Source organism: Lonchura striata, chromosome 2, assembly GCF_050655825.1.
Source record: "Lonchura striata isolate lonStrDom1 chromosome 2, ASM5065582v1, whole genome shotgun sequence".
Lineage (NCBI taxonomy): Eukaryota > Metazoa > Chordata > Aves > Passeriformes > Estrildidae > Lonchura > Lonchura striata.
This window is the reverse complement of record NC_140704.1, coordinates 119492458-119515981: the sequence shown is the minus strand read 5'-3', so window position 1 is coordinate 119515981 and position 23524 is coordinate 119492458. Positions and strand designations below refer to the sequence as shown.

Below are 23524 nucleotides of genomic sequence, written 5' to 3'. Positions count from 1 at the left end.
TCGGCCCCGCTCGGCCCCGCTCGGCCCCGCTCGGCCCCGGCCCCTCGCAGGGCCCGGCGGAGCCGCGGGGCTCCGGGGAGGCCGCGGCGCAGCGCCGGGAGAGCCGGGTGCTGCGCTGCCCTCGTTGTTGTAACTGCTCGGATCCGGTGGCTGAGGGTTCCCCCGAGCTAAGGCTGAAAAGGGTGTAAAAAGGACCTGGGGAAATAGGAGCGCTGCTTGCCTTGCATAAACTGCATGAAAAATAGCGTCTTGTGGATTTTTGTATATTAGTTGTGCTTGTGGCATGGAGCTGTGTTTCTCTGTAGTTTGTTGTAGTTTGCTGTGATATTTTTTCCTTTTTTTCCCCCTGAACACTGTAGTCAGTGTACTGTCAGCCCTTGAATTACAGACTCTGTGTTGTCTCTTTAAAGCATTTAATTCAATTTGCGCGCTCCTGTTTGTTGACTGTAGTCTTTGTTTTGTTTCTGAACGTACAACGGAGGCTTATCACACATGCTTGAGTGTATCCTGAATTTACTCCCTTCTTTTTAGGTAGTGTCCCACTTTCTTTTGCCTGGTTTACCTGGATCTGTCTTTCAGAAAGTTTCAAAATCTTTTGCAAGCCTAATATTTCCACATAGGAAATCTCTGTGAGAGCAGTAGGTCGGCATGGGTCACACAGCAGGACACCACCTTCTCTTGGGGGGGGATCAGGGATTCCCAGTTGTTTCCTGCAGCGGGAACCAGGGAAACAGCAGGCTGGTCCTTTGCGAGCCCTGCGCAAATTCCTGGTGCAGGTCTCTGCTGGTTACACAGCACTGTTTATTGTTGATGAGAAAACCACATGATGAAGAGCTGGACTCACTCTATCCGTGTAAATTCTGATTCATAGCTGCGCAGCCTATGAAGCTACCACATCCTCTGAAGTGGTTTTTTGTTTTTGTTTTTGTTTTTGTTTTTTTTTTGTTGTTGTTTTTTTGTTTTTTGTTTTTTTTTTTTTGAAGTACAGATGTGTTCAGCGTCACGTTTTGTCTTCTTGTATATATTGTTGCTTTGGGGGGGCTGCTGTGATTTTAGTTGTTTGTAAGGGGTTGCAGGCAGAAAGGACAAACTTCTGGTGTAGAAGGAAAAGAGAAATATTTTGAATTGTAAAGAAGGAATCTTAATTGTAGGAAAAGCAAGGAAAATTACTGTGTTAGCTGTGTTATGGATTTAATGTAAATAGCCCTTTTTTTTTGGGGGGGGGGGGGGGGCGGGGAGCGAAGCTCAGAAAACAAGGCAAAAAATCAGACTTGTCCCAAAGAACCCAAATGAGACCCCTCTTCTAAAAAGCCCTGAGAACAAACTCAGCATATCAGTGTCAACATTATTGAGCTACAGTTGTTGATGAGAACTTTTTTCTTTGCTCCTACTTGAAAGCATATCAGGATCTTATTATTTGAGCTTGTAATTTGAGCACTTCATGAAAGATCAAGCTCTTTCTCATTTGCACTGGCAGCTTTTCCTATATCTGCAAACCTGTTTCTCTTTTTCTTCTCCTTGCCTAACAATTGATATTAATATAAAATCTAAGTAAATTTTTATGTTTTGTACCCTATATCAGGTCCTTTCCTCTCCCTTTTTCCTGTGCTTTTCTCAGTTAGGAAATATTAAAAGCATTTAAGTAATTTAAAATATTTTGAGTTTAGAAATATCAGATCAGAAACATTTTTGCATTTTTGTTCATTTTGTCCTTATAGTTCTACCTTAAAACAGCAAAAAAGCAGCTTGCTATGACTTAATTGAAGGGACACATTCTGGGAATTTTTTTACCTAGGTGCTGGGTAGCTGTTAGAGACACCAACTTCTGCTTGAAAGCTTTGCTTGATCTTTTTATCCTTGGAGTACATATTTCCTAGTGAAATAAACAGGACTGCTTACAATTTTGTGGCAGCTGCATTTGATGTGTGTTTTGGTTTGGGGTTTATTGTTATTTTTTGTTTTTTTGTTACTTATACATTGCTTTCTACAAAACTTTAAGCTATAAGAGTAGTGAGAAACTTGGTAAGTAAGAAGTTAATTTTCTTATGCAGTTGCTTTGGAGGGAAGGAAGATCAGATTAGTTTTAAGTGATCTGAAAAAATATTTCTTCTTAACTAATTAGTCCACTTTAATATCTAGTTACATAAACCTTCTTTTCTGACTATATGCCATTTTCTAAAAGAAAACAAGAAAATGCTGAAATGTCCTATGTCCAGGACAGTTTATTTAATCCCTAAAATATTCATCCTTCATGAGCAGCAATCCTTTCTTACAAACAATTTTAGTTACAAACCGTCATATTAGATGATGTGGTGTTTGGCTCAGGTCATTGCCTTCTTTATAAATTGATTTCTCACTTCTGCTGGCAGTATGCCCAAATGCAGACAAGTGTAAACACTTGGTGAGGAGGGTCTCTCTATACAGTGCTGCTGGTTTGTCTTGCACCCTGCCCACCTGCCTGTGTGAGGGGTTCGTCTCTTCTGCTGGATACACCACTCACATGAAGCAGCCTACTGGCAGCATGTAGGTGCTGCAGATGGATTTTTGGTGTGATGGTTGCTTGGGCATTGGATTTTTATTTATTTATTTTATCAGTAGCCTTATTTTACTCTCTTGAGACAAAATATGCATAGTGAAGGCTTTTATCCCAAGATCATCAAATGAGTCCTACAGCTGGCCTATACATAATTTGTTATTTTTGGGAGGAGGAGGTTTAATTTTAGAGTTGGATTTGCATAGCTGTGTGCTGCTGCTAGATTGGGCTGCCCTGCTGTTTCATCCCTGACTGTTTCCTTCTGCTATTAGGACTGTACTTCCATTTTCAGGTCAAATGGTTGTGCAAGGTGTGTTGGATCAGCCACTTGAAACCCTTGTGTCCAAGCAGATTTCTAGCATGTGCTTTTCTGACAAAAGGACAAAAATAGTAAGGCTTCAATCACAGATTGTTAATTTAAACCAAGATCAATGGGTACCTTTCCTGGATGGTTTAAACAGGATTTTGCCAAGGCACTGGTCCCTGCATGGTCAGTTCCTGTGTCCAGTTTGAATAAGTCCAGTGTTTCAGTTGGTAGGTGATATTTTGATATATAAAATAAATTGTGGACTTGTTTTGTTTTCCCCTCAGATGTTGAGTGTCTGAGTTTTTTCAAAGTGTAGTATAGAGGGACATGCACATCAAACAAAGTAACAGTGAAATTCTCAAGTAGACTAAGCCTGATGCAGCTCACTTCTGTTTGGAGAATATTTTGTAGCACCTTGGTAGGCGTTATAAACCCCAGGTTGTTGTTTATAAAGGGCGATTGTCTTCTTGGCTGCATACTCAGAACAATGCTAGGAATGTTTGGGTGCCTTTGGGTTCCCAAACTTTGTGTATTGGGAATGACCTCATACAAGCTGAAGTTTTGCAAGTATTTTCTTTCTACTTAGTGCCGAGTTTTCTTATGTGTCTTGGGTGTGTTCTTGACTCATAGTCCTCAGGCCTTTTATGAATGGCAATTATATGGTGGCTCTTTCAAAAAGGAAGTGAGTTCTGTTTTTCTTGGCAAGATGGTTACCTTTTTCTTTTTTCTACCTGGAGCTGCTTCTCAAATGAATACTGATTCCCTTCACAAGAAAATACCTTCCAACTGACTGGCATATGAATTTTTCAGTTATTCTTAATACAATCTTTCTGGGACTATATGAAGACAGGAATTTGAACTAGGTCTTCAAGCAAAATTATGTTGGCATGCTTTAATTTACCTCTCCCCTTAAGTGTAGGTGCTTAACTTTTCATAGATTGTTAAAAGATTAACTCTTTACCAGATTCTGTATACTTTAAACACTGTGAGGATTGAAGATGTTCCAGCACAAAAGCTCTTAAAGCCTCCATTAAAGTTATCTGGGGGGATGTAAAGATGTGGTGTCTACACTGTACCAATCATCCATTGCTGTAGCTCTCACCCCCCCAACATATACCCTCAGACAGTCAGGCACAACTATGGCTGAAAATCTTCTTTTCATTTTGGATCTGGGAGACTCCTTGTGTTATTTAAGTTGGTGGTGTTGGTTTTTCCAGCTGTGTGAGTTTTTATGATAAAAGATATTCCCTTATCTTGCATGTTCTTCCTTCTTCCCTCTTCACGCTGCTGTTGATTTTTGGATGCAGAACTTGCATTACATGTGAGGTGTAACAATGTAAGTGCCTTTCCACTGACTCTAAAGCTCAAGGCTTTGCCATAGTGGCAGTGGTGGCTACTGATTTATTTTACCCTGGAAAGTGAAACTGCCTCTTTCCTAGCATCTCTTGATAGCAGAGCTGCTGTGTGGGTTTGCTGCATTCCAAAGGGTAAAGTCTTGTTCCTGGCCACCTTGTTCTTGTGCCTGACTCCTTCTCATGGTACTGTTTCTGGTATTCCATGTATCATTCCATGTGCAAAACTATCCTGGGAAAACTCCACCACTCTGAATAGAAGCTTGCATTATGGTTTGTCTGCTAATGTGATAACTTTTTGAGTCAAAATTGGCTGGTCTCCACAACTGAAAGTAATTTTTGAGACACTACAAGTGTGTGTGACCAGCAAAGTTACTGAAGCTGCTTTTTTTTTTTCCCTTCAATTTCCATTTTTCAAATACTACACATAGTAAGAAAATACAGCCCTCTGAAGGTTTGTTTGCTGTTATTGAGACATTGAGGATAAAGGTAGGACTGTTAAGAGGCTATAGTATAAGGCATTGAACATCTTGCAGTCTCTCAACCCTTATAGCTCCTTCCAAGGAATTTAATTTTTTTTGAAAATCTTGTCTAATTTGTGTCTGTGTCATTTTCAGAATAATATGTTGGTTTGTTGATTTGTTTTGTTTGGGTTTTTTTATAGTCTAGTATGTCAAGTTCACTGTAGAAGAAAAAAAATTGGTCGATGATCCCTGAAGACAGGCCTGTGGCTTACTAGCATGATCAGTGTGTTGCAATCCATTAAATAGCATAGTGACCACAACATTTGTGGGCATAAACCTGTCTTTATTAGGGCACAAGCATAATAACATCCTGTAATAAGCTTTAAGCTATGAGTTTTATTGCTGGATTTCAAAGGATTTTGTATCAACAGATACTCAGATTGCTTTCCAAGCTATAGCATTACCATTCTCTAAGTAGATTTTTAATAAAAACTCATTAATGATTTATACTTGGGAAGTTTCAAGTAACAATTGGACTATTAATTTTGAAAATGGATCAAAATTACCATTTGCTGGTAATAAGAAAAATGTCTCAAACTTGATCCTTTTCTGTTTGCCTGAAAAATAACTTTGTGATATTTGTTTATTACTGTAAAACAAGATTACAAAGATCTAGAGCACCAGGCAAAGGTGTTTAATAGAAACTGAAGGGATCTGCTACAAATATGTAGGAACAAGAACTGGGCTTTGTTTCTTTGTTGGTTTGTGTTGTTTTTTTTGTTTTTTTTTTAGATGCTGGTTCTTCCTGATAATTTAAAAGTGAAAAAAAAAAATCAAAACCCTTTTTCATGTTAGATACCAAAGGATTTTTGTACATTACCCAGTTAAAACTTTTGCCTGACTAACTGCTTGGATTGAGGGGTTTTAATGTCTTCGATCAGACTTGAAGGCAAGGAAGGGCGGACTGGGGACAGATTAACTTACTGTTGCTTGTCTTGACATTGATTTTTTTTCGATCCAGGTTGTTATTCCAGGTCACTGTGATAAAGTCATGGGCTTACAGTGCGTGCTGTTAATTACACAGCACTGGGAACAGTACGCCTGCTCAGTGGCGGAAAACCAAAATATAGTTTTCAACTCTTACAGGTTTAACCAGTTTCTTATACAGGGTATCTTATGCATTCTCTGCCTACTGTTAATTGTTGATTTTTTTTTTTTTTAAGTCTCCCTGTCATGTGCAGAATTAAATTACTATTTTAAATGTATGCTATACATGCATACAAATTCTTGTTGTAGGACCACATAGCAGTTGATAGTATATAAATTTGGTATGCCGGTCATGTTGATATCACAAGTGTCTACTTCCTTTAGCTCTTTGGAAGGCAGTCAGCCCAAAGCCCAACTGCTTAGTTGCATGTTGAAGATCCCCATTGCTGTAATTTTACAGCTATTATGATTGATGTCCTATTTTTTTCAGGCCTTCACAACACTGTTTGCCTATTTATGCAACATGCCAGAGACTGATCTGTACCCTTGCTATCTGTAGATACTTGTTAAACCTCCTGGCAAGCCTGAAGTATCATTATGTGCAGTGATGGTTCTCAAGAGGGACCCTGTTGATACAGTAACTATCAATGGCTCTGTTTATTTATGTGAAAGATATTTCTTCTGTGAAGATACAAAGCTCTGACTGTACTCCAGTAACATGTGATGAAACTTGACTTTTCTTTGACAGTTCTATGGTTCATTAACACAGGCAAATGAAATTTAAATACTTAGAGCAGCAAAGACTGAGATGAGTTGAGAAATTCCAGAAGGTTAGTCCAGGGATCACACATCAAAATCTTCAGAGTTCATTATTAACAATAACTTGAACTGGTCTAGATTTGTTAGCCAGTAGTGAGATGCAGGTCTGAAAATTTTGCTTTCACTTATGGTATCATACTAATTTTAAAAGGGGCAGTTGTTGTGGCATAGTCTTGGGACAGGCAGTAAGTTTGTTCCAGTTGCAGTGGGTGCTTGAGAGTAGTAGAGACTTGTGATTTCATTTGTGGAGATTTGATATCTGGGCTCTGTCTGCCTGCAGAAATTACTTGTTGCAGCCTGAAAATATAGGAAAATGTAGTTAGAGTAAGTGGACTTGCAAGTAGAGTAGCAGTAAGCATAGAAATGCTAGGAAGAGGCTTCAGAACTACATGGAAGGCTCTGCAGAGAGTGGGAGGGGAAGATAAATATGCAAAATGAACTTAGCCTATATGATGGACGGTGTTTGAGGAAAAATGCTTTAACAATTTCCAGCACAGCATTGCAACCCATTTTCCAGGCAGCAAAGCTGAGGTCAGTGAGCAGGAGGTTGCAGGTCTCCAACAAGAAGCTTTACAACAAAACTGTCTCTGTAGGCCTGGAGAATGAGTACTCATGTGGAAGAGACACAGAGAGAATAGCAAAAGAATGAACTGGATGCTGCTACAAGCATGGTATTTAAAAAGGAGTAAACCTGCAGTTTTCCCACAGTACTTATTTAGCCTATGTAAAGAGTTTATCTTATCTTGAGTTTTTGTGCATATCTTTGCTTTTTTTTTTTTTTTTCTCTTCATGACACCATGTGGTTCAGCAGCAGTGAGTGTTATGCTGGGAAAAGAAAACCTCAAATTGTTAAATTCTTGCCTACAACTTCTGGTTTTGGGAAGGTGAATTTATTTATAAAGTAACAAGTATACAAAGATACAATATTTTCATAGAGATAATGAAATATTTCAAAGAGAACTCTCTTGGTTTGTGTATTTTGCCTTATGTTGAGCATATTGTAGGTACTGTGAATAACGCCAATGTTTTGATATAAAAACACAGCTTGTCTTCAATATGTGAGGGATGACTGCATTTACCAAAAACTTAAAAATCTAGTAAATACCAGTGCTGTCAACAGGTGAATTTGGAAAGAATATAAAAATGTGAGGAGTTTGTTAAAAGAATAGGTGGAGACAAAGGAAAGAGCCCAAGAGTGAAGAATTTCAGAAATTAATTCTATTGAACAGTCATTGTAGTTTTCTTGGAAAAAAATATTTGTGGGACCATGAATGCCATTTCTCTGAAGCTTATGTTCCTTATGTCAATAGTGTCTGTTTCCTGATGAAAGAGAATAGATTTTTTTTTTTCAAACAAACCTGGATGCTACCTTTATTCTTGACTTTTTATTACTTAAATAATAATAATTATACATATAATATACATATATATAGTATGCTTATACATACTAGAAAGAAGACCATTTTACTGGCAAATTGCTCTTTATACATCCTAACATAGCTTTATTAGAAAGCTTTAAAAAAAATGTGATAGAACTTACAAGATCTGAGTTTGCAAAATCAGAAATTTTAAGTTTGTCCTGGATGATTTCAACTGTATGATATTTTGAAAAATGGCATGTAATAGGATATGAAAAATAGTAGCTTCGCAACAGTTACTGAGTATAATTCTATATGGCACAGAATAACCCTTGGTCAGCTGGGGTCAGCTGTCCTGGCTGTGTCCACTCCCAACTCCTTGTTCACCTCCAGCCTCCTCGCTGGTGGGGTGGGGTGAAGCTGAAAAGGCCTTGACTCTGTTTAAACACACTCAGTGCTTAAATCTTTGAATTATCAACAGTTTTCAGCACAAATAAAAAAAAAAAAGGCCCATAGTAGATACTGCAAAGAAAAGCACCAAAACTAGGATCATAAAAAATCTGTTGTCAAGAAAGGAAAGTAGAGATAAGACCATTTTAAAAAAGCAACAGAGCAGTAAGACAAAGTATCTTGGAAACACAAACAGTTTTGAGTATATAGACCTACTGTTACTTGTAGTTGCAGTAAAACCTGTATCGTTATGTTCTGTTAAAGATAACAACCACAACACAATCTTTAAGTGCACAAGATGTATTTTCAGTAACACTGTTTTTTCCATTGTGAAATATGCTTTTTAATGAACAGGCTGTTCAATTCACTTGGTTCATTTTGTGGACTCTTGACATATTTACTGCTGTTTGAATAATGCTCTGGGGACACTTGGTGTTTATTAGTGTTTTCACAGGCATTTCTAGTGAAGCGCTTCATGTGTGAAGTACAAAAAGCTCAAAATGTGGGTGTAAATAAATACTACTTACTCGTGCAGATCAGATGAGTGCTGCACACAAATTGTACTTCCAACTGAGGTTGTTTTTGCTTCTCCTGCTGTGCCAGTATCCACTGGCATTCTCTACAGCTGAAACACTTAGTGAGTGAGTGTTAGTGTTCACCCTGTTACAAAGTTGTTGAGTTTTGATCACTTGCAGCAGTTTTAGTTAAGCTGGTAGAGAAAATATTTTTATGTTCCCCCTAATCTGACCTATTTGCATTTACTTGGTACCGGCACTGGCATTACTAAAATCCTGCAATTAAATACATTAGAAGACTTCAGTTTCCTATTTTTGTTTTGTTGTTATTGAGGTTTGTTGTTAATCACATTAGTTCATGAACAGGCTTCCTGGGGGCTGAACACAGGTGTGGAGGAAGTACAAAATGTGGTTGGTGAGGAAGGTAATGCTTCCTCTGAGGGCATCCATTGAGCAACTCAGTCATGTTGTAAAGTCTGTGTCAGTGTTTTCACTTAACATTTTAGACCAGTTTAATTTGGCTCAGCTTCAAAACAATCTAATTCTATCCCTTCTAAGTGATTAGTTCCTGCCCTTTCTTTTTGTGTCATTGCATATTTTGCCTGGTATATATTGATCAGGGCTGAAGCAGAAAGCCTGGTTATATTAGAATAGTTTCCACCAAAGACATCAGACTCAAATATCTAACCTTATATGTGTTGGAAGAGCATCAGTTGATCTTCACAGACACATAGATTTTCCATATAGGTTGTTATTCTGAAGAGTTAAATTAATTAAGTATTGGGGTTTGGGGTGCAGCAAAGAGATCAGTGAAAACTTTCCAAACACCAATATGTTTTATTAAGAGTACTAACTGTTACAGTATTTTCTCTTAGAATAAAATATTTTTATTTTTAATTTGTAGGTTTTCACTGCTTCTTCTGAACCTGGAAGAATATTACTTTGAACAACACACAGCTAATCACATTATAAATAGAGATTGCAAAGATGAAAGGTACAAAACTCTTACATACCTTAATTTACTGGAGTCATTCTAGGCTCATGTATTTTGAATGCATGCACAACTTTTTTGTTTGTTGTTCCTTTTAGAAAATTCAGAGGCTCCCTAAAAATCTGTTCAAAGTCAATTATCTTTGAACCAGATGACAGTATCCAGCCCATTATCAAGGTAAGCAGTGCAAACTTAAATTTCTTGGTAACTAAAGATTCTCTTGAAAAAGCTTTTATAAAGATGTGTATTTTTATAACTTGCTGCAGATACCATTGCGGGATTGCATTAGTATAAAAGCCCCAGAAGATAATGAAGCAAATAACCCTTTCACACGGTAGGTAAATTTGGGATACTGTATGTATTTAACTTCCTTTAAAGCCCAAATTCTCATAATTTCAAATATCTTATTTACATTTTAGGAATACATCTGGAGGGATTTCTGTTGTATGTAACCAGGTAAGACATGCATATAATAGATTCTTGATGTATAAATAGGTGAGGTTATATAAATGAGCAAGCTTATATTCCTTAATCATATTTTTCCTCAAAGCTGTAATCCAAGAGTGGGAAGCTAACTGAAAACAAAATTAATTAGTATCAAAAACTTAGAGTTATGATTGTGGATATATTCATTCTAGAGTTAACCAAGAGTTAACCAAGGGGATACACTTTAAATTTTAATAAATTTGAGTTGATAGGTGTTCCAAAGCTGTAAAAGTTAAAAAAAAAAAAAAAAAAAGTCTGTGTTCCTTTCAGGATAGAACAGAGATGAGGCAGGAAATACAATTTTAAATATTCTTGTGCAGTTTCTAAAATCTGTCTTTACCAATGCCCAAAATTGATAGCCTTGCTAAGCTACATGCTGCTGCAGTCAAAAACAAACTTGAGCATTTAACACTGTCTATGCCAGAGAAGTTTGTGATTTGTTTTGTAGTAACCAGTATATTTAATTTCATTTTGACACTGCTTCTCTAAAAAATACAGTGTAATCTATTTCTTGAGTCTGCAGGTTTTCTGTGTACTGAGTGATTTTTAAAAAAGTACTTCTAACTCCTCCAGGCAGTGCTTCCACTGTACATCATTACTCTGTATTCTGAAGAACAAGGGACTATAAGAAATGTCGTATAAGGAAGAGGAATTAAGTTTTAAGATGGCAAGTGTGGTTAGCACCCCCCACTCCTCCCATTTGTAGCTTGCCAGTCATGTTCCTATCTCTGAGGAAATGTTCTGAAATGCTTGGGTGGCATCATAAGTGCTGGTATTTTGTATAAAAGTCATATGGACTTCAAGTGTCAAGTAGTCACCAGTTGTAATTATGACAGATCATTATCTAATTAAAAATATGGGTTTTTTTAAGTAGAATTTTGGCCTTGTGGGAAGCCACATGTAGGGAATACTTGGAACATCTTAAACATCTTTGCTTTTTAGAATCAGAAAAAATGTTAGTACATAGCTGGATAAGCAGCTTTTCTTTATACAATTTAGAAGTAACAATTTAGAAACCAAACCATTATGTCTACTTCTTATGTAATGTAGAGTGCTCAGTATAGTTATCCTGCAGAAGAGCAATGAATGTGAAGCAGGTTTCTCATTCTGATTCTCCTATGGCCTGATTCGGGTCTGTACATGATGATGTCAGATGAAAGACACTAATTACCATTGGTTTTTAATGTAGCACTTAGAGGCATGCTGAGCATATGGGCTTCCCAGCTTGCCACTTGCTTTGTTTCTAGCTGGATGTTTCTTGGAGTAGTCACAGGGCTAAGATTGTTTCTGTTGTCATCTTTCTCATTGGGAATGGGAAGGCTGTATGTAGCAGCCAGAAGGATTCTGAATGAATCTGTGAGTGTAGAACTGCAGGTGTGCTACCTATAAGAAGGAAACTGAGGCACTGGGAAAGGACCTGGGATCAACCAAGTTTCTTGGCCCAGGAGTAGAACACTGTAGGTTATGCAGCTGTCACCCCAGGACAGCAGTCCCATTATATTTTGTTTAGTTCAGAACCAGTCCTGAGCTTAGGCCTGAGACTTAGCAAAATTAAGCCTTCCCTACAGACAGCAAAACGGTAACTTGTTTCTGGCTTGTTGCCTTTTAGATGGTGGATAGTAAGGCACAGCATACAAATTAGTGTGCTACCAGTCAGGTCTTTTCATAGGAGTTTTGAGAATGTTCTGAAGAAGGAGAGTAGTTTTATGTGGGTTTTGGAGAGGAAAGATGTTCTCAGAGATGAGGCTAACACCAGAGAAATAAAACTGTTCAAAAGCATGGTATTGGATGAGGGAGGAAATCTAGTGTTCATTGTGGTTGGAGCTGGAAGAGAAACATTTAGCAATAGAAGAAAGGCATTCATTTGAGAAAGTTTGCACAGTGTATGTTGCGTGTTGCCAGTCTGGGGTAATTCCTGTTTGGGCAGAACCTTGAGCCACTAAAAGAGGGGGAGGATCTGCCCCACTGAATGTAGCTCCTTGAAGATCATATGATTAGGATAAAAGCCCACTAATCAACTCTATAAGTAAGCCTCTGAACGAAATTGGACTCTTGCCTTCCTTGCAGTTAGCTGATATAAAAGCTCATTGTTTTTCTGCAGTTTATCTGGGGTAGTTAAAGCAGGATATTACAACCCAGTATTTTGCTTGCTTAAACAGCGTTCTTAGCTTTGTATTTACCAGTACTTCTGATTAATTTTATTATTTTTAAGGTGTAAATCTGTAGTGTCTTACTCTTTCAGGTTTTTCTCATTAAAGAAAGAAATGTTATTGCACCCTATAAAACAGTAAGAGTAAGTATATATTTTTTTTCACTGCTTTTAGAAACTGGAGTTTTGTGAGGATTTATGTTCTCATTTCTGAAAGAGTGAGATAATTATCATTTGAGAAATATGATAATGAAGCTTTAAAAAAAAGTAATTGCATATTGAAAAAAACATGTCTGAATTCTTTTGTGATGGCTTTCTGATACTTCTTGGAGGACATGCTGCAGACTTGACACTTGCCATTTACCTTTATGTGTAGCTCCATGGGCTCAACAGTCAGAGCTGCCAGCTGCCAGCTCATGTACAGTGGACACTGCATCCTGGCTAAGTGGCTTCTCCTCAGTTCTGCTCAGACTGAGATTGCTGAGATTCTGCTCAGATCAGAGATTGCTAATTCATATTTCCCAGCTGAGTGTTTCTCAGTTCAAATAAATGGTAAATAAGGCTGCTCACAGCAGAAATTGGAGCTTGCTCCTGGCTACTTTCTGCTGATGGGGTCGGTCTGCTCTGATTCCGAGCCTGGAGGCTTCAAGCCATACAAGTATAGGTTCTTTGCTTAAATTATGAGATTAGTTAAGACAAACACAAAACTTATTTTTCAGAGTTAATTCATATTTTGCCCAAGAGTTGAAAAAGACAGAATTATATTTCTCAGTGTTTTTGTTTAAATAAGAAATTTCAAGAATGATGGAGTCTATAAATCTGTATTACTGTAGTGAAGAGCAGAGAGACAAGAGAGGATCTCTGTTTTCTCAACACGTGCTTTGGGTTGGTTTTGTGATTAGATCTGCCTCTGAACTAGGACTTTAAAGGGTTTTTTTCTTTTTTTTTTTATTCTGATAATTCTTCATGTGTTGAACCTATTTTGCCTTCTAGTCCTTCTACGATTTGCTTTGCAGCCATGTGCAAGATTTATTAATTATCAGACAAATACCTTATCCCATTGCCAACACAGTGGAAAAGGAAAGAATCAGAAGGATTGTTTAGAAAGCTTTTCACTTAATTTTCTGCTAAGTTATGATTTATCCGCAGCTAAAACATTTCTGACAGTTAACCATCCTGATTTACTTTGCTGAAGTGCGGCTTTTTCCCTGCATTTTAAAACACGAAATCTAGTTCACTTTCTATCTTTTCTGATTTTTTTTTCTGTTGCTGCTAAATATCTTCTTCTTCAGTTGTTGCCAGTTCCATATGCCACTGAGTGCTGGAATTGAGTAATACATTTTATCTCCCATGTCTTTCTTTGATTGTTTCAGATCAATTACAAAATACTTAGCTCTTGTCTTTGAATATGACTGGAGAGCTATAGACAACTGCTCACAAAAACTGTCACATTGTTGGCTGTAAGCAATACTTGTAGACCATTCACTAAGATTTCTGAGAGCTGTGTTTTTTTCCTGCTGAAGGAAAATGATGCTCTGGGTGAAAAGTTGCAAGGCTTTTATCTAAATTGCTACTGAATTTAATGTCTCCCATAATCCAGTTCCATTTGCTTTTCGAAGCATGATTTCCTCTTGCATTGCTGTCAGTTCAGCTCAGATCACATAAATTACAATGAAGATCATCTACATTTTCATACTTTTCTTCTTCAGTTTAATCCAGCTGTATCTACTGACCAGTGTCTTGCTTTAATCTTATTGATCACGTCATTGCTTTTTTTTTTAAAGTCTAGCCTGAGAAATCACAAAATGCCACAGAAACTTGTTGATATAGTTTTATACTACATTCAGGAGTCATGAAAGTATTCAACTACCTTTGCTAAATATGAGTCATGAGTAAAGTTAGTGCCAATTGATCCATACACATACTTTTAATATACTTAAGTAAAAGTAGGAATGTCTACTATAATATGACACTTAAGAAATCTGGGAAACCTTCATAGGAGAAAAATGAGTGTGCCACATAAGCTGGTTGATGTGTTAGTGAGGCTTTTGTGAATGACTAGTCAAAATAGACTGTGATTGGTTTGGGATCTTTTCAGCTCAAAAGTACTTATGTAGATGGGAATGACTAACTTTTTTAGCCTAGTTGTTAAAGATTTGATGGGCTGGTGTCTTTCATCCATAAGAAATACAATAGCTGTTAAAAATGTAACATATCATTTGCTAGTTCCATATTTGCATGTGTTTAAAATAGATATTAAAATAGGCAGAACAGGTACTACTTTTATTGATGTTTGCACTATATTAACTTATTCACTTCGGAGCTATTGTGCTGCATTGTATTAAACAACACTGCACAGAGAGCTTTCACCAGGCAAGATACGTTTGTAAAGAAAAAAGATCAACATCTGCTTTTGAGATCTTTGACATATAACACAATCTTTAACAGCATAATTTCACTGGCTTTTGGAGTTTTATTATTTAGGGGTTTTTAGTTTTGTTTAATTTTTTTTTCCACAGAGTTCTGTTTAATTCATAGTAAATGAATTCTAATTCACAGTAAATGTACTTTTAATTTTAGGGTAGAACAGAACACTTATTCCAACTGGATGTTGCTGGGAAAGTAGGAGATGTTGTGCAAACTCTACATCAGGTATAGTTCATCAAAGCATCTTTTGATTTTTAGTGTAAAGGTTTATTTATGCTCAAGGTGAAAACCTTGGAATATCTGTTTTTAAAATGTGGATTTGAACACAGCATCTAATTCTGACAGCTGTTGTAAGTGACCCATATTAGCTTTCAGCATGCAGTGTGGTACAAAGTAGTAACATGGCAGTAGAAGTGAATAAATATGTCCTACTTTAAAAAGAAATCATAATAGATCTTTTAGTATGCCATCACCAAGGATGGTACAGCCCCTCCTGTTTCTGTTGACTTCTGAGCTGTGTAGGACATTTCTGTGCTATTTCACTTAAAGTTCATTGTTTAGCTTTACAGGGCTTCTTGTCTAGATAGGATGGGAGATCAAGCTGCCATGGTGAGTATCTGATTATTTCTAATATCCCTGCCTAATAATAAAATTGTGATATTACTGTTTAATAATTCTCATTGCATTTGCATCAGATACCATATTAATTTTTCTTTTCTTCCACACTAGATAACTGCTATATTACAATCACGCTTGGCTAGAACTTCATTTGATAAAAACAGGTACTTTTGTAATCACTTTCTACTTGGAAATCACTTTCATCTTGTTGCTTGAGTAGTCTACTGCACTCATAGTTAGATGGCTGGTTGAGTTAGTGTAAACTCTCTAATTCAGAGAGTTAGCTTCTTAGTATTCTGAAGTATCCGGAATGTAGAGTGAGAAATTCTGTGTTGAGAAGATTAATGTGTTACTTTTTCTCCAAAACATTTCATTTCTATGTGAATTTATTGCAATTGGATATGAGTATATGCCAAATAAAACTATAATTCTAGAGAAGTCAGCTGGCTTACTGCCCTGAGACTGGAGCAGAGTGTAGCAGTGTTCCTTTCTGGAGTGTCTGTTGAAGTGGTGGTCCCAAAAAAGAACTTTATTCCTTCCTGTATAAAATAGGCTTACTGAAGTCCTCATTCTGATGTCCCAAGGCTGTAAGCTAACTAAAACCTTTCTAAGTAATTTAAGGGTGCCTCTGCCAAAGTAAGAACTGGAGGTAAACTTACTCCTTTTCTTCACTTGTAGATTTCAAAGCATTTCTGAAACGCTGCATATGGAATGTAAAGCAGAAATGGTGACGCCACTGGTGACTAATCCAGGGCATGTGTGCGTTAGTGATGCTAACTTGTACTTCCAGCCTCTTAATGGATATCCTGTAAGTGCCTCGTAGATGGTCTTGCTTACAACATGAGCACGCTGCCCTGCTAGTGGACAGTTTTAATTTTCTGTACTTTTTCTCTGAAATGCACGCAGAGTCCAAGAAGACTCTTTTCAGTTATATTTAGAAGGTCATTAGTTTTTCTTTGATCTCTGCTGCATTCAGTGTATCTCTTTCTCTGAGGCTTCATTCTGTGCTATCTTGCTTAGTTTACCTCCTACTGACAAAGCACAAAATGTCCTTTCCTCATTGTCTATTAATATTTGAAGATCACTATTTGTTACATTTCATTTAAGATACATTTCTCAATCTTAGTCTGATAATGTTCCAATTTAGTGAGAGCTTTACTCTAAGCTCTGTCCATGTAGTTTACTTTGGGAGCTCTTAGCTGGATTTTCTACTAAACTGACCATTTCTTTCTCTGGAGGAAAACTGAGTGCATGGTGCAGATGGATTATTGCTTTGGAACTTTATCATAGAAACAGAAGTGATTGTCTCAGCAGGCCATTGACTTAGCTATGATTCTGTGAAATACCTTTAGTATGGACATGGGAGTAGTACTATCACCAGAAAACTTAAATTCTCAGATTAAATTCTTTTTTCCAATTTGCTTGTGAGATTGCATCAGCAGCCCTGGTGCTGCTTCAGCTGGGTATGACTGGTCCTACAGGCTAGTGGAGCACAGTCTGGCCAGGGATGAAGTACCAAGCTAGACCGATGCTCTAATCCCAGTGCTGAAATGCCAGTTCCCTCACAGGGCTGAGGACTGGAGCATACTTCTAGTGCTCTCATCCACTGGTACCCTGTGGGGAAAGAAAGGAATCTGCCTAATTTGAGTGCCCTAAGGACAAGGAAAAGACAAGCAGAAGATTCAGCAGAGTCTGAAGACTCAGACACGGAAAATAAGGGAGAGCTCTGGAGTGCTCTGAAAGGAACATTACATTAGGGAGATCATGTCTGTGACAAGAGGAAGGAATGTTTGTACAGAAAAGCTAGTACAGAGAATGGAAAAGGGAATTGGAGAAAGTGTGTTTGACAAAGGAGGAGGAATTTGGGGGACAGACTTCATAGCAGGGCCTTTTGCTATATGCCAAAGGTAATAGTTTTAAACTAGAACGAGATAGATTCAAACTAGATAGAGGAAAAAATTATTTTTACAATGGGGGTGGTAAAACACTGGCACAGGTTGTCCAGAGACAATGGTGGTGGATGCCCCATCCCGGGAAATATGCAAGGTTAGCTGGGACCACACTCAGAGTAACCTGGTCTAGTTAAACATATCCCTGCTCACTGCAGTGGGGTTGGACAAGAATGCCTTTAAAGGTGCGTTCCTACCTGGATTACTCTATGATTTGGACGTGCTGGAAGTTAAGGCGAAGCGAGGGAGTTTCGGGAGGATAACGGTGCCGTCCTGGTTCCGCCCGCCAGGTGGCGCAGCTTGCCCAGCTGCCCAGTGGCTTCCCTGTAACACCCTTTGTGTTCCGCTTCTCTGGTGCGTGAGCGCTGCGGCTGGCGACAGGCTCGGGGGTCATACACTGCTGCCTACTTACTCCTCAACTGCTCTCAGGCAAAAACCAACAGCAAATAAAGCTTCCTCTTTCTAACATAACTGCTTAGCATCACTATTCCACTGCTAAAATTACATGGATGGATATTATTTTCATATTGCTAGTATCTGTAGTCAAGAAAAACTTCAGATTTTCTGAGGAGGGTAAAGTAGAACAATATAAACCTACTAGAATGTCTCCATCTTTTCTTCCCCCTCCCTCATACCCCACAGAAACCAGTAGTACAAATAACACTGCAAAACGTGCGTCGCATCTATAAAAGAAGACATGGGCTGATGCCACTGGTAAGCTCAAATATTTATTTTATTGTCTTGCTGTATATATGGTCTCTTAAAGTGACCAGATGAAACAGCCTGAGTCATTAGGTAAAAGCCGTGTGTTCTTAAAACCTCTGTATTAAATAGTAAACAGTACTCAATGATCCTTTCCAGTTTTTTAAGTGTTTTCTTTTCCTGTGTTGCCAAGAAGATGGAAACAGAGTGAATTCTGACAAGGATGAAAAACTTCTTTCATAAGCAGTCAGCGTAGGAGAAAGGAGTGCCATTAGGGAGCAATTAATTCCATTTATCTCAAGCACCTATCAGAGGATAGAATGAATTTCTTTCTTTTGGTATATTTTCTCTGGATTGATTCATGGAGGAAGTTTGGTCACTGCTTCTTATTGAGACTAATGTGGAGTGATGATTCCTGCTGCACATCACTGAGGAATGTCAAGAGCTCTGCAGTGAAACCTCAGTTGAGTGCTTTCAGTGTTAGCACTGAAATTTCAATCTTGTAAAAATCTTTTTGTCTCAAAACACTTTTAAACCAAATATACTTTTTTTTGCTGAAGTGAATGGAGTAATGCAAAGAATTAAATGTCTGTTACCTTGGCTTAATCAATCCAGACAAAGCCAATCTATTGGCTCGGTGTAAACTGAATGCTGTTGTGATTGGAAATAGAAAGTTTAGTATGTTAGATTTTTTGGGCAAAACTGCTACCCAGTATAGAGTCATAAGTCTTAGATATTGGTAAATTGGAACATTCTGTTAAAACCCACAAGTACTACAGCTTGTTAATAATTGCTCTCATTTTTTTTTCCCCCTTTTAACATTTCAGGGACTTGAAGTATTTTGCACAGAAAATGATCTATGTTCTGACATCTACTTGAAATTCTACAATTGTCAGGATCGAGATGAGGTCTATCACCTTATTGCAAAATATATAGGTTTGGAGTATTTATTTACTAATGTAGTGTGTAGTACCTTGGGAAGGGAAATTTGCTCTGTTGATGTGTGGGAAGAATGAGAAAAATAAACAGATATATAAGCTGTAACAATTTTTAATAGAAACAAGCAAATATCAGAATAAATGTTGTGAAATGGCACCAGTTTGGTTGTGTTTGAAGAACCGAGTGTGAAAGTTGAGGAGGCATTATTGAGGCAAAACTATTTTTTTTTGATTTGCAACTTGATATGCACTGTGATTTAACAGTCCCCTTCCCCCTTCAAAAAAAAAACAACAAAACAAAAATCAAACAAATGAAACTAACAAAGCCACAAAACACTATCTTCAAAGCAAGGGATAACGGATAACTAAGATCCACTCAGATAAATTGTACTTTGCTGAAACAATATAGACTAGATTGTGTGTAGATCCCCCAAGTCTTTAGTTAAGACCCTACTGAGAAACTTCCTGCAATAGGTGGATTTCCAGTGTACACATAAGTACCTGAACTTTCCTCAGTCTTAGGAGTGATTGATGAAAATTACCATTCTGAAACAGTTGAATTCTCATTTCTATTACATCTTTTGTGCATTAATTCCTAGAAAGTGATGGCTATTTTTTTTTTTTTTTTTGCGGATTTTAAACACAAACTTCCTAAAATGTGTCCTGGGGAAAAAAGGGAGAAAAAGACTGAGGTTTTTCTGTAGTTTGAAACATTGAAACTCATATTTACTGCTGATATTGAAAATATTTATGTAAATTTTATGCTATTTTGTTATTGTACCAGGACTTTAGTTCTGTTTCAGTTATTTCACCTAAGTATCAGTTGACATTTCCCTCCTGCTACACAAAGAAAAATGGAAAAACCACAAAGGAATAACTTTCTTTTACAATTGTTTTAGTAGATTTTATATGTTTCTTCGGAAAGGAAATAGATTCTGACATCATTTTCTCTGTTGTTAAAATAACTGCATGCTGTTACTGTGCTTCAGACTTTTTCTGGATAATTTTCTATGGTGAAATTCCAAGGTGTAGATGAAAATGCTGATGATGTTGGAGCTTAGAAATAAAAAATGGTGAGCCCTTTCCCTAAAAGTGCTTGTAGCACCTCGGTATCTCTCTGGCAGCAGAAGAGCCTCTCTTTGAAGGTGCTAATGCTTTTTACTTGTAGAATTTAAAGTACTGAAGTGAAGGAAAGATTGGAATGTCTTTCCACCCTATGCTGAGCTAAAATAGAGGCCTGCCATAATCTAATCCAAGTTTCTTTCTTGCCATCATGCCATGGTTGCAGTCCTTCAATTCTACTGTTTCAGGCACTTGCTCAGGTGCTGTATATGGAATCAATGGAAGAAAGTTTAAAAATAAATAAATAACCCAGTTTTCCAGCAACATACCTTGACATTACTGCTAATAAGCAGGGTAGTCAAGTTTGAATATACTGAGCTCTTGCCTATACTTCAAAGAGAACTCCAGGTGCATAATTCCTGGTTTTTTGAGTGTGAGCCAAGTTTTCTTCTACTTTGTTTCAGTGGATCTGAAATTAAATCCTGTTCACGTACATACGTGACTTCTTTTTACTGATTGTCGACATTCATGGTTGCAGTAGGAAAATATATTTCATTTTTTTCTTGACTGAAGCAGAACTGCTTCTAGAAATTTGAAATTCTTAAGATTATCGTTGCTGAGAGCTGTTCATGGTCTGCAAATATTTTTCCATCCCTATGTAAATATTCATCCATTCTTACTGTGTTTGGTTGCAGCACTCCTTCTTAACGATTTTTTTTTTTGGCCAAATGCAGTTGAGACCTATGTGCAGAGATATTAAAAAATGGTGTAGTATGGTAGCTATGGCACCATGAAGTTTCCAGTTAATTCTGACTTGTTCTATAAAGAAACTGTGCCCTTAATTATTTTAAAGTATCTTGCATAATGTTAATCACATTATAATTTGGGGGCCAAAATTCAAACCTCACAACTCTTAATGTTTTATTTTGTTTTAGAAAATCATATTGCAGAGCACACAGCTGAAAGTTATGTGTTGCAGTGGCAGCGAGGACTTATATCAAATTACCAGTATCTTCTCCATCTCAACAATCTGGCTGATAGAAGCTGCAACGATCTCTCCCAATATCCTGTATTTCCTTGGGTCATAGCAGACTACTCTAGTCCAGTGTTAGGTATGTGTATATAAAAAAGCATGTTAGTGCATCATGACTAACCTGAAATGTGGGAAGGGCTTTTACACTGCATAAACTTCATGGTACATCAAAATGAAACTGGCATTAGTGGTCTTTGGTGTTTTCCTGTGGACTTACCCCTCTCCTTTAGCTTAGGGGACAAAATTCTTTACCTTTTTCTCTTAAGTATTGCAATCCTCAAATACAGAGTATGTGCCAAACATCTGTTTGGTTGCTTTGCAGATCATCAGTACTGAGCATTCAAAGACTTTCTGTGATTATTATAAATGGAAAAGAAGCAGTAAAATGGCTTTTTTTTTTTTTTTTTTTTTTTGGAACAAGTTAGACAAAATGAAATGTGCACAATCCAGGTGTTTTTTTTATAATTCTTAGCATTGCAGATTGAAAAGAGGGTGACAAGGCTCATGCCTAAATAGGTTACTTGATTAAGGGTCTTAGTGCAGTTTGTGTTGGGATTTTGTCCTTTTGAGGATTGTGTCTCTCTGCAATAAGCAGAGTAGGGGGAATTTCATGGTATTCATCAGCACCTGCTCAAACACTTCAATCTGATTGTATGGTGGGACTTAACTGTAGCCTCACAGAATAGTTAATGAGTAGGAAGATGAGGATACCAGCTGCTTTTGTGACTTTGGTAGCAGTACTTTGATTACATCATAATACTTGTAATAACTGCCCTATAGGTTACCTATTAGTTCTTAAGCAAGAGGTTTGAGATTATACATATGTGGAAACAAGATGAGTAAGCATTTACAGTAAGACTTTATGGGATTGCAGTTAGTAGGGAGGGAGAAAATTACTGGAGGGTTTCTTTGTTGGTTTTTGTTTTCTTGGTTGCTGCTTGGATAGGTTCAGGGGTTTTTTCGTTTGTTTTTAAATGTTGATTAGAGTACATTAAAGTCTAGTAGAATGCTTGGAGTCTATAACCAAGCATTTGTTTTGTTGTTTTTTTGTTTTGTTTTTTTTAAGATCTGACAAAGCCTGAAACATTTCGTGACCTTAGTAAACCAGTTGGTGCCCTGAATAAGGAAAGGCTGGATAGACTTGTGGTATGTATCTTGGCATTTATATGCTGAACGTTTTATGCCTTATACATATTGGCAATGAAAGGAGCTTTGTCTAGCAAGCTATTCTATCAAAAGTTAGCTATAAACTTTATCAGAAGCATACCTAACCATTCCACATTTATTTTGCAGCTTAATTTCATCATAACTGTTTTTATCAGTACTAATTTAAAATTATTTGAATCCATTTCCTCTCTTACTACCTTTTCATACCTATATACTTTTAAAAGTTTTGCATTACTTCGAAAATAATATTCTGAAATCCATTTAATGCATATATGGTGGCGTTGAGATGCTATAAACATACATGGATTTTTGAAACTTCAAAACCCATGGATTTAAGTGCATAATGTAAAACACACATTTGAAAGAAATAAGAAAAAGTAGTAGAAATCTTGTATTTCCATTTAAGAAAAATACTGAATTTGAGAGAGAGTACTTTAAAGGGAGGAAATTTGCATCCATGGAGGTCAGAGCCCTAACTTGCACTTATAATAGTGCACCAAATTTTTCTATTTCTCAAGGTAGGCAAGCTTTCTTTTCATAAGCTGTCAAACACATACTTAAGAGACTTAGAAGGTCCTCAGTTACTTGGCTTTTAATTATTTGTGTAAAATTGTCTTCTATGGAAAGCTAATTATTCCAAAATAATTTACAGAATTATTAGAAAGAAATATGGACAAAATAACTCCATTATATTGATGAAAAAGATTAAAATGTTTAAAAATCATACAGCTTCCTAAGATTGTGAAAGACAAGAGAATATAAACAATATTGTGTTTACAGTAACATTAAATAAAGACTTCTTTCAAAGATGTGACTTTCCTCAAACAGTTATTGGCTTCATGCTTACTGCAGTAAAAGTCATTCTGTTTTATTACGGTACGTTTTAGAGTAATGCATAGGAGTTTCAGACAGGAAGGAGCCTTCCAGGTAGATGGAAGTCAGTATGTTCTTCCATACTCTCATGAAACTTTGTGTGAAAGTCAAAATGGAAGCATTTGTTTGCACTTCTTTGATTTTGAGCAACTGCAGTTATGGGCTAAAGTGAGAGAGGAAAAAACCACTGAAAACTTGATAGTTCTGGATGATCAGTTATGGCAACTATTTTGCCATATTAATTTACTGCTGTGATTGAATTTGCATGGATATTAGAACTTAAGAGTTTGTTTTATCATTAGAAGAAAAATTGAGGGTGGGTGGTCCTAATCTGTGTCTTTAAA

General features: G+C 37.1%; 1 protein-coding gene across 1 annotated transcript in view; it reads left to right on the top strand.

Moving 5' to 3' along the window:
* The window catches only part of NSMAF (neutral sphingomyelinase activation associated factor), a 37887-nt gene that overhangs the window by 241 nt on the left and 14122 nt on the right, over positions 1–23524 (top strand). The window contains exons 2-14 of the mRNA XM_021555666.3: positions 9690–9779; positions 9875–9953; positions 10043–10110; positions 10196–10232; positions 12505–12555; positions 14992–15063; positions 15400–15447; positions 15568–15620; positions 16135–16264; positions 18048–18119; positions 18935–19043; positions 21043–21219; positions 22207–22286. Of these exons, the coding sequence (XP_021411341.3) occupies positions 9690–9779; positions 9875–9953; positions 10043–10110; positions 10196–10232; positions 12505–12555; positions 14992–15063; positions 15400–15447; positions 15568–15620; positions 16135–16264; positions 18048–18119; positions 18935–19043; positions 21043–21219; positions 22207–22286 (1066 nt within the window). The remainder of the gene's footprint in view (positions 1–9689; positions 9780–9874; positions 9954–10042; positions 10111–10195; positions 10233–12504; positions 12556–14991; positions 15064–15399; positions 15448–15567; positions 15621–16134; positions 16265–18047; positions 18120–18934; positions 19044–21042; positions 21220–22206; positions 22287–23524) is intronic.